This window comes from Tauraco erythrolophus, chromosome 9, assembly GCF_009769465.1.
Source record: "Tauraco erythrolophus isolate bTauEry1 chromosome 9, bTauEry1.pri, whole genome shotgun sequence".
NCBI lineage: Eukaryota > Metazoa > Chordata > Aves > Musophagiformes > Musophagidae > Tauraco > Tauraco erythrolophus.
The window spans coordinates 13,985,787-13,997,798 of NC_141473.1; the positions used below are offsets into that span (position 1 = coordinate 13,985,787).

Consider the following 12,012-nt stretch of genomic DNA (forward strand, 5'->3'; position numbering starts at 1 on the left):
TTTAAACAACTGAAAAATTAAGAAAACTGACTACTCTCAGAGACCATATGAATGCCAGTCCTAGTATTGATCAGTCAATTTAAAAAGAAATTTTCATTTATAAATATACTGCTGCTGAGAAATCTTCAAATTCTGATATGTTTTTTGCACTTGCTGTTTGTCATTTTACCAATTGGTGTAATTCATTCAGAAGTCACCTAACCTGCTAGTGATAAATACCAATGGCCACAGGAATAATTGCATTACTTGATAAAATTATTAAAGATGAATCAAGATAAAATACTTCAACTCTCTTTGCAGAGCTTGATGCACAAAAAATGTACAGGGAAAACAGTTGCTTTACTCAAACTTTTGTAACTCATGAACTTGTGAGCTTCTCTCAGTAAAAGATTTTCATGCAACGTAGGAACAACGTTCTTCCTCTGACAGAACTGCTGAGTATCACGACAACGTTGAACACCGCAAACAGTTAAACACACAAGATGCTCAAGAGGAAGTACTGTTCTCGTCTCCTAAAAGTGTGGCAATGTCGCTTTTCATGGAATTATGAAAGCTTTATATTGCCCGTGTCCCCAAGAAATGACAGCAATGAGGATGCACCAGCATGGCTGTTAGAGATGAAGTCGCTTCCTCTTTGACAAGACTTCCCCCTTTCTCCTACTCCACCTTTTCTCTGTTTATTTTTTAATTCTTTTATTAGGCTGAAGGCTTTTTGAAGCAGACAGCTATCTTTTGTTGTGCATTTGTACAGTGAGAGGGAATGCAGAATTCCCTTCCTTTTGGAAAATTATCTAAGCCATTTCTTGATTCAAAACACTCTGCTCACTCTGAAATTCAATTCCATTTCTGTACTTTTCTGTAGTGCCAAATAAGAAGTCTTAAAAAATTTTTACTCTTTTCTAGCAATTATGTAGCATATCTAAAGTAGAGACATGAATCATCACCTGAAACAAAACTGGGAACATAGGCTTTTAGTAAATTTCCAGTTAAATATGTCTATATAACAAAATTCTTCTAGCACGGATGCCAGTGATGCAAAGGGACAGAACCACTGACTGATAACAATACCAACAGCAGCATTTAGCAAAACTGCCTTTTTATCTGTACTGTTGCTAACAGCAGGTGATTTATACAACAGAAGTACGTCTATTTTTTCTTTTGTCCTGACAAAAAGCATTCATCTGACATACCTTAACAACTTCAGAATACCAATATGCCACCTTGATGCTTATCTGTTATAGCTATTTAAGCCAATGCTGACACTATCCTGTCATTTTTCCCTTACATCAGCACTGTCACTTGTCTGGCCCTCCCGTGAGCTGGTCTGGGGAGCCAAGAAGATTAGAAGTACAATCAGCTTTTGGGTGGCTTAGTTCCTTGAACCCGATCATCATGGGGTTGGCAAACACCAGACCTGTCACAAGGAAGGAGCTGGGAATCGCAATAGGAAGCCAGCACTCTGGCTGTATTGACTTGCATAGTCAGAAACCACTGTGGCAAACAGCCATGGTAAAGACCCAGCCACTCTTCATTCAAAAGTCCCTTCTGTACTTTCTAAAGCTATTGAAACGCTTTGCTTTTGAGAAAATGTGTTATTGACTGTTTCACTTAGCATCTCAGTTCCATACCTGTTTAGTGCTTTTCAGAGATTCAAAAGAATCTTCTTCATATTACACTGGCTCAAAAGTGAGGTCCTGCGCTGGGCCACTAAGGACTAAGTAGTTACAACAGCATCAATAAACATTGAAACAGACAGCACAAATAGGCAAGGTAACAAGTCTGTGCACTAGCTCATTTTTATATTTCACTTTTCAATGCTAGGGGAGGTGTGTGATATTTCTAAAAGAACACACAACTTCCAGGGTTATTAAGCTGACCAGGACATCTGAGGTTGCTACTAAGCAACAGCTTAAAAGTTCTTGCTACAGGCAAAAGCTTGAGCTTTCCGACTTCCCACCCAGAGAGATGAAAAGTAGCAGACAGTGCTTCCTTCTTGCAGGTTACTCAAACTTGGTTAATGCACCTTCACTGGTAGTACAAACTAGTTGGAAAAGGTGAAAGACTGAAAACAAGCTTGGGTTAACTCTAAGAGTACCCATTTCTCCGCATGACTGGAAAGATTCGAGTTCATTTTGGGGACACTTCTCATTCAAACTCTTCTGGCCATATTTCCCAGTAATGATCACAGTTCAGAGTTTTCAATGCAATGTAGTTGCACAGACCTGTGGTTCTGACCCATGACTTTCCAGCACTGAAAAACAGAACAGTTTGCCTGAATGCTGAACTGAAAGATTTGTGGCATCCGCACAAGTTGAGCAAGTAAGAGAATGAGAGAAGGACAATTAAAATCATTAAAGAGTCAAGCAGCTGCCTCATAAAAAGCAGACTGAAAAGGTTGGGCCTCTTCAATTCAAACAGGAAAAGCTGAAGGTGGGGCAGGAACATGACTGAACTTCACAAAATAAAAAAAAGGCAGCACATGAATTGAATAAAGCCTGATTGAGACAAATGCTGTGAAGGAGACGGGGGTTTACTGCAACATGCTAATTCTTGCTGGAGCTCTCAACTGACATTTCTCAATTAAAGTTTTGCAGTTTTATTAAGGCCTTCTGATTACAAAGCATTAACTCTTTTCCTGGTAAAGTACTGCTTCGAAATACGAGTGAAAAATCATCTTCTATAATACGGAATCTAGACGTGCTAGAGAAAAGCTTCAGTCTTACATGACAAATCTGTGTCGGGAAAACCATTACCTACAAGATAAAGAAAGAATAAATTCCAGTGCAAGAAGTCTTGCTAAGTTATTACTGTAGTGTTAACAAAGTTACAGTAACTTCCCTCAGAACACTGTTTTCTGACTCACAGTTATGACTAAACACTTGTAGAGACAAAATCCTGTTCCTTAAAGTCCTCCTTAAACAATAAAGTCTCAGACAGATCGAAAATGCTGTTCAATGAGATATGAAGAAAGCAAAGGGACAGTTGTCTTCAATGCGTTATCAAGCTACATGGATTCAAAACCATTTGGCCTTAGCATGGGGATTCATCATTGCTTTCATAGTAAGTAAAACAATTTTGGGTAATGGTTTCCCCAAAAAGCTTCAGCAGACTGTACAGTTGCCCTTCCACGCTGTGCTCATCCACTCATTTTGAATAACTGCATTAAAGCGGCTTTAGAAAAACTTTCTGAAAATAATAAAGTCTCTTTATTTGTCATGACCTCCTTCAGTTTCAGATTTTCTGAAACAACACCCAACAGATTAATTTTTTAAGACTGACACTTTGAGGTAACAGCCACTTAGTCCTCTGTAGTAAGGAGAGATTAAGTAAGTTTTAAACGCCGATCAATAAATTGATAAAGTAGTACCATCCTACTTTCTCATTTCTTCATATTCTTCTCCATAGAAAAATCAGCAAAAATTAAAAATCATACCATAGAATAGCATACTTCAGGTAATCAGAACCTTCTTAAAGCCAGATTGTGGGTGGAACTTGATTCATGCATGAATCTACAGTTGAGCAATTTCTTGCTCTAGGCTATAGGTAATTAACTAAACAGAAAATGGCTCAAAAATATAAACATGGCTACATCAAGGGAAAAAACTTGGTGCCTTTCTCTTAGCTTCCAAATCACCATTCATGCTTAGCTATTTTACATTAACCTTTCTATATAAACACGTGCAATCCCACAGAACACTGCAAACTAGTCTTAATCCAGGAGAGTAAACAAGAAAATTCTGTAACTTTATTGTTGCAACTTACATTTAGAACAGCTATAAGAAACAGTATGTCTTCCTAAAACCAAATATGATAGTTTAAGTAGGTGCATTAAATACATGAAGAATCTTCCATTACTATTTTATTGTGAATTATTTGCTTTAGGTAAATCTTCTGCAGCGTGTCCTTTAGTTGGTTTGTATCGTGAATGTAGAGCGTATTCAACAGAAAATTTGAAATGCCAATGGAAAAATCAACATTTACAGTAAAGCTTAATTTTGTTGTTGAAGTCCAAATACCATTGCAGAGTGGTTTGAGGTAGTCTACTAGCTTTTATTGAAAATTACTTAGCCAATTTTTATTGCCTGACATGCTTCAAACATATTCTGCGAGTACTAGGTCTTGTTTCTCTTAAAGATTATTTTTTTTCCATTTCTGAGTGGAAAAAAAAAGTGGTTCCACATGACATATTTGACAGTTAAAATTTCTTTCAAGCATTCCATACTGTAATCACGTTATAAAGCCATTAAAAATTCATTAGATAGAGGGAGTTACAATACGTATTTTACATGGGTTTGGAGAAAAATTATACAACATAATTTTTTTTTTTTTTTTTTTACTCTGTGCTATTAGTTCAGTCTGCTTTGTTTTCTAACTGCAAATTTCATGGCTTTTCCATTGCTAAACATCAATAACTGGAACAATCCAAACAGCATCAAATGAAAAGATGGCATAAGCATTATATTTAAGTAATTTGGCAGCTACTGTAAAGTAAGACAACAGGCAAAAGAGGTGAAACTATGAATTCATCAATTCCATGTATAATCTGAATATTATTAAAGGTTACTGGTGGAACACAAAGAAGCAAAGACCAAAAAAGTATTCACAAACAACATTTCAGGCACCAGGGTCTCAAGGAATGCATTTAAGATCTCAAACCAGATAGTTCAATTACATGCTCCTCCTTTTACGCAGATACAACTGTCATTGAATGATGTTTATAATCTTATGAGGTTCTCAAAACGTGGGTCATGGCCCACAAAATATGTGAGGCGCATTCACAACTGCATTCAACGAAAAAAAAATCCCAAACTGGGTATTACAGCATTTGCAAATACAAACCCAACAAATTATTTCTTCATTATTGTTTATGGGGTTGTCAAAACTAGAATTTGAGTAAATTTGAGAATTTCACCACCAAAAGAAACTTGTGAACTACTGATCTGCAACAATAGCATGTATTACTGCTTGGAGGATTGTATTACTGGAGGATTACTTCCCTGCCAAAGATTAAGCTAAAAAGGTTTAAGCAATTTGTCTACAAACCTGTTAAAAAACCCAAAAACAATACCATAACTTTTTTCAGCTTCTTTATCAGAATATTTTAATTAAATAGCCTGCATCTGACTTAGATATGAGGAATTATTTCACCCAGTTACAATAGCTTAAAGAAGCTTCATTCTGCAGTCTGACAACATTAAACAGTGGCATTTAGCTTATGCCTGAAATCCAAAGCTTTACTCTCCAGACAAGAAACCATCAGTCCAAGCACTTACACAAATAGATAAGAAATACGAAATATCAGATGACAAAAAAAATTGGAACTTTCATAAACATAGATAAATAAAATCAAATAATGATTTCCTATTTACTTAGTTTTATATAGTTTATATAACTGTATATAAAAGTTATGTATGTTATATTATACATGATATTATTTCATTTATATACAGTTTATATAACTGTAACTATATAACACCTTGGAAAAGATGAGTGCCTTTACAAGGAGTGATCACAAGCATGCTATATTTATCCTCCACAAACTCATCTGCAGTTTTAATTCTGAATGCAGACAGACAATACATTACTCATAAGTTAAGTATTGTGATGCTGTTTTTAAACCAAGTGACTTAAAGATGTCCAAAAAGTGAGACACAAAACACGTGCCATACGTCTAACATCTTCAGAATATTTCCTTGCTACAGACAAAATGGAAAGGAGATATTACCTTCTGCAAATAGCCATTTAAAACATGAAAATTATCTCAGTTTACAATCTATAGATTACTTTCTTGCACTACCAATTTCCTCAGAAAACTTATGGAGAGTGACAATGGGTGTAAAGAGCTCTGTAAAGCTTTCCCCTTGACACTTTTGCCAGGATTTAAAACAGTGATGCTGCCTTTTCCTTATCTGGTATCACCAACATCATAAAACTGCAATAGTGTGAAAATAGAGATAACATAACAGAGCAACTCATCAAGCTGACCAGCAAGACTAAAATAGTTTCTTTCCTATGAATGGTTACACATCTTTTTTCATCTAGACCATACACAGCAGCCCTAAAATACTCACGCTACTCTCACAGGAATGACTGTTCTTAGCAAGCTTTAGCTAAAGTTTTAGTTCTATCTTACTTAGACGAAATATTTAAAAATCGAACATCGCTGTCTTGTACATTTGCCTCTTGAGAGTAAATCAACTCTCCTCTCTCTCTACTAATGTCTCTATGGCTAAACAAAGCAACATCGCATTTAAGTGACTATTATTAATGCAGATCTCCTGAGGACAACTGCACTATTTTACTGCTCCAGTTTAATCAGAGGTCAACTTATATAGTCAATTATGAATGAAAACAGATTAGAACAAAATATATTTAAGTATAGCAAAGAATTTTAACCAAAACCACCAAGAGTTCCGCACTGGTTCATTCTTATGTATTAAAATTCAATTTAGGACATTTTCACCTGCTTTTTCTTTTCAGGTCTAGACTTATGGCAGAGTCATGCATGAAACTTCAGGTTGACGAAGCACAGTATTTGGAAATTTTCAAACCTGAATTTAATCTTCCAACTAGAACCAAACGTACAGACTTTCAAACTCAAGCAATATCCTTCCACAGGGAACTGTATCTTTTATATAGGAATGTTCGTAAGCTCCAACAGCGCTAACAAATACTTTTAAAGAATTAGCGGAGTTAACACCAGGTAAATCAAAAGCTAAAGAGGAGACATAAAACCAGCCTATCAGTGCTTCAACTCAGATATTAAGTTAGTGGTCAAAATCTATTTCTCTAAGTGTTAAGTTACAGATGTAAAAGATATCCACCCTAGCAAGCAGCATGATACATTAGTGTCATTAAGATGAATTCAAGTTGCACATCCAACTGTAGGAATTATTTAGAATGATGTGCTGTGAGGCCACAGAAACTAGGAAATACAAATTCTCCTTGCTCTGCCCTGATTTTGTTTTCAGGTCAGACTAATTAAAGTATTTTCTAGTATTAGAAAATAATTTACGATGTTAGTCATATGCATCAATTGCCAGTTCACATTTAAGGTCGCACTATCATTAAATAGTATAACTGGTCCGGTCTTATTAAATCACTATTTAAAAATTCTATTTGTTTCTACCTGCTGTAGAAGACATTAAAGCAAAAACAAGCTCTCCTGTAAGTCGTATAGGTACATTACAGGTAAGATTGTTTTACATACAGAAACAAAAGCTTAACTTAAATGAAGTAACATCATTAGTTTACTGGACTTGAGGAAACACTGTTATCAAAAGTCCACTATCATTAGCCAGAGATGAGTTTGTATATAAATACATAATGTAGTTGTAATTTTCAGAAGATAATACATTTGGGTAATGCTGTTTGCCATGATTATAGCTATCAGCTTCCACAACATTTCTGCTCTGAACCTAAAGAAAAAGCAGAACAGGCTTTTTAGCCATTCACCAGTTAATTGCTGAGAGTTAGAAAACTTGTCTTTGTAACCTTAGACGAAATGGAAAGATCTGATTTTCCAAATTCCTATAAGAATCTTGTATACACAATGCTTCCAACATCTTAGATTCGAGGCAAGAAGTGAGGTACTATGAATCGACAGAATATTCCAATTCAAACTAAGAAGCACGAATGCAATTCAAAACCAGACAAACACAAAGGCTTCTCAAATGATCATTAGTCAATTTCTATTAAAATATATATACACTGTATATTCTCTCTATATACAGATACCCTATTTCTTATATAGCATACTGTCACATATCTTCTACCACTATAGAATCTGTTCCCGCAGAAGACTTAAAATTAGTATATTTGTACGAATGGTACCCATAATTGTCATAACTATGGCCAAAAGGCTCAGAGGTGACACCAATTAAACACTAGGAAAATGTCCTTCTGCAATATAAATGTTCTTATATTAGCGTACGATGTTCTTACGACCAAAAAAAGCTGGCAAATTTTACTGAAATGCAGTCCCAGCACTTGATTTCATTCAAAAGGTTAACTGGGAAAGATATCTGCATTTCAGTTGGTTACGTGCAGCCACATGACAAAGATTCTCAAGTAGGACCTCGAGCAAGAAAGAGCCACGGAACACACAAGGGGTTTTAAGGTCTGTTTTCCCACTGCCGGCACAGCAACTTCCGGGAATTCAGAAAGCAGCTTAAAGCTGATGAAAATCTTCACAGGGTGACTTAAAATTACTACAGTCTAACACCGTTTTCCTTACAGCGATGTTTACCATGTGCACTGAACTGACATTTGATACAACAGGGCAATACAACGCACAATGTAGTAACATGATGTAATAACGTAACCCATTTCTAAAGCAAACTGATTACAATTAACACTAGGAGCCCAAGATTTTTCAGGGGACTTAACCTTATCGAACCAAGAGCAGCTGCAATCTCTCAATGTCTTGCTCTTAAGATGAAAAAAACCCAAACAAACAAACACAAACAACCCACAAAGAAAGAAACAAAGAAAAAGACTAGTTTGAGATCTGACTGCCAAATGTCAAAGTTGAAATCAACCCCTAATGCTAATACTATGCTTCTTCAGTGCCTTTCAGAACCCCCCTGGCAGCCCATTCAGTAACTCTAAAATAACCCATGAAAGGCAATTAAGATTGGAAACCAATCACCTGCAACCTCAAAAGTCTTGTTATAAGGCCATAACCTGATACTGAAGTACTGCAAAAGTCTGTAAGTTGAAAAAGGATGGAAAACTACACCATTATTCATTAGCCAAGAGCAAAATGATAAGAAAACAGCCTGAAAGTGGCCTCTGAAGAGGCTGAAAAGGGGAAAAATGAATGGAAAGTCCTATACAACCACAAACCTTTGCTGTCAGCAGCCTGCAGTTACACAGCTCCTCTGATCGCAAGAGAAACTTGCAACGGCAGTCGAAACGGAATATTTCTGAACATTACTTAGAAGTTAGTGAACACAAACCTGCGAATGGTAAGAGCTAAAAAAGCTTTGGAAAACTAGAACAAACAGTTTCAAAGGAAATAAGCTTTTCTAGTAACTTGGCTAAGTTATTAAAAAATAAGCAAGATCCTTGTACTTGATTGGGAGGAAGGGGAATGAAACACAAGTCTGAATGGCATACAGAATTAGTTATCACTAGACACAGCATTTTTAATCAGCTAGGCTTCATAACACTGTCACAAACACTTAAGAGTTGTTTTTGAGTTTTAAGTATTTGATACTTTGTCCTGAAGGTGAGTTACACAACCAAACCAAATGCTTCTCCACGGAAGGCGTAGCGTGTAGCCAACCTAACCTATGTTTCATTAGAAGTCCAAAGTATACAAAGCCTTATTTACCTGGTAATTCCATTTACCACATATCTGTCAAACCCCTGTCACGAATTGACTCCTAGGATCTTAAACAAAGGCAAACTAGTTTTGGCAAATGAAATTGACAATAGTGTGCAGAGGTTTTTTTTAAAAACAAACAAAAAATAATAATAATTAAAAAAAACACACAAAAAATTAAAACCCACTTCCTCACATTACTTAAAGACAAATTCTTCAAAAGCTGACAATTCTTTTCTAGTTCAGAGGTTCGATTCCAAAATTTGAGAAGGTATTGAATTGCTACTCTTGCAGTTTCTCATTCGAGGTGTATATCCAAGAAAAAACAACGTAACACACCCTGGCTTTTGAAACAGTTTCTTGCCAAGCATGCTCAGAGGCAGGAACACAAGTCCAGTTAGTATCTGTCTGCAATCCTTGTTCTCAAACTAGATGGGAACAAAAAGAAACGCTGCTGAATAGATGCAGTAGGTGACTGGGTTTTAAAACGGGATGTATTTTTTCCAGGAACACTGTTAATTTTCACGTGCTACATTCACCAAGTTTACCGGTGTAACCACATGTGCAATTCTGACTAACACAATTTTTAAAATAGAGTTTAATTCTGAGAAATTCAATTTCAACAGTTAACACTTTGTCATTTCACATTCAGAAATAAATCTCAAAGTGAAAAATCATATCCGACTGGAAAAAACTCTCTTCTTGTACACAAAGGACACCGAAATGCAGAATTTAGCAGTCTACAGACTACTGCTAATGCAGACATGCCTACAGACAAGTGAGAAGTGAAAAGAGGCTTGAGAACGGGAGGGGAAATGCATGTCGGGGAGAACGCTTTCGGTATTGTGCCTTTGAGGCTTCCCCAGTCATTTCTGTAGGCCAGAGCATTATACTGAAAACTATATTATATTAGAATTATAGCATTATATTGATGAAAAGGGAATCAAAACTCCTCTATGAAGTTTAAAGAAAAACTTTGATTGCAAATGCTGTGAGAGATAACATTATGTTTTTATAGTCGCCAAGCTTTATCATATAGCAACTCCAGACATGTTTCCTTGTCATTTTAGTAAAAAAAAAATAAATAAAAAAACTCATCTTCCACACTGACATACACGAGAACCACCATCTAGACTACGTATTACACCAACATCAAAATAAACTAGATGCTCTTAAAATAGAACATTGACAAATTCCTAGGGGGGAAAGAAAATAACCCATCTAGCATTCTGAACTAACTGTGGAACTTTAGCTCAAATTTACAAATAGGGAACATCACGGTAAAGTCTAAAACAGTTTCTACCAAAAATAGCACAGGTTTCTTGAGTACCCAGATTTCATAAACTCTCAAATGCAGTACTCTAAATATAAATGTTTCTTGACCAAATTAGCTTTCAGAAACACTGTAAATGCTATTCTTTCTCATATTACTTCTCAAGAACCTGCTCCAAAGTTTCAATTCATGCCAGTTCCCAAATTCTCTTGTGCTTGTTCTCTATGATGCTTTCTCCACACTATTGCAAAATCAAATGTGGAGCATTAATGCCCTTTCAGAAAGAGGAAAAGTAGCTAAAGATTTGCCTGAAAGTTACATTCTTGTCGAACACCAGCAGTGTTATATCTATGTCGCTGTACTTCGCTTGATATATTCTAGATAAGCATCCTTAAAAACACTGCTTTTACCAGTATATTTAAATATCAAGCATCTGAGAGAAGTTAGGAGATCCAACACAGGAATTCTGCCACGTAAAGACAGCCAAGATAACACAACTATTTAATTCAGTTCCACATGGAACAAGATAGGAGAATGCCCATTATAAGCGATGTGAGCTTGGCCCTATAAACTAAGCACAAGGCACACGAGTCAATTTGACTGTTCATGGGATTCCTTCTGTACTTTAAAAAAAAACCCACAAAAGTACCAACTTCACACCTAAGAAAATACAGCTTTTGTAAGACCAGAAGCCATACTGTCCACGAGTCCAAAAAAAACCCCAACAAAATACAGGAGAAGCCAGCGATTCAGCAGCGGGTAGGGTGGAGCTGAAGGCGGGACAATGACCTAATAGGTCTCTTCTATCTTTAGTTCCAAGAGCCTCTGTGGACGAGAGGCGTCGGGATCACAGGCTGTGCTCTCTCACACCGCGGGACACGTCCCTTCTCGCAGGGCGGCAGGTGGGCGCAGCACTTCCCTGCCTAAGGAAGTTCCCGGGAAACTCGATGCTGTAACAGGTATCTCAAGGCGACAGAGCTCACAGATAGTCAAGGTTTAGACAGCATTTGCCTCGGCAGCAGTACTAGAACGGATCCGAGTTGCCCGCTTGCCCTTACCTTGAACACTTTACCGAAAGCACCATCTCCCAGCTCTCCTATGATTTCCCAGAACTCCTCAGGGTTCAAATCCCTCTTGACGTGCTCGTATTGTTTCTTCTTCTTCTCACCACCCAGCTTGAAGATCTTGCGAAAGTTGAAGAAGGACATTTTTCCTCCTGCCGAGGGCGGCCAGCCTCCAGGCGAGCAGCCGGAGGGAGGGAGCGGGCGGCGGCTGGCGGTGCCCCCTCAGCCCGCCGCGACCATCCGGGGCGGGCGGTCCCGCCGGGCGCGATGCCCACGAGGGCCCAAGAAAGTCCTCACGCCGCCTGGGGAGCCGCCACCGCGGGCGATGAGTGGAAAAAACACTCCGA

The 12,012-nt window shown here is 37.3% G+C and overlaps 1 protein-coding gene across 2 annotated transcripts in view; it reads right to left on the minus strand.

Annotated features, from left to right (window-relative positions):
• Positions 1 to 11,809, minus strand: part of SLK (STE20 like kinase) — a 49,578-nt gene extending 37,769 nt beyond the window's left edge. For both annotated transcript variants that reach the window (XM_086616353.1, XM_009980147.2), the window contains exon 1: positions 11,660 to 11,809. In XM_086616353.1, the coding sequence (XP_086472479.1) occupies positions 11,660 to 11,809 (150 nt within the window). The remainder of the gene's footprint in view (positions 1 to 11,659) is intronic.
• Positions 11,810 to 12,012: the final 203 nt, after the last annotated feature.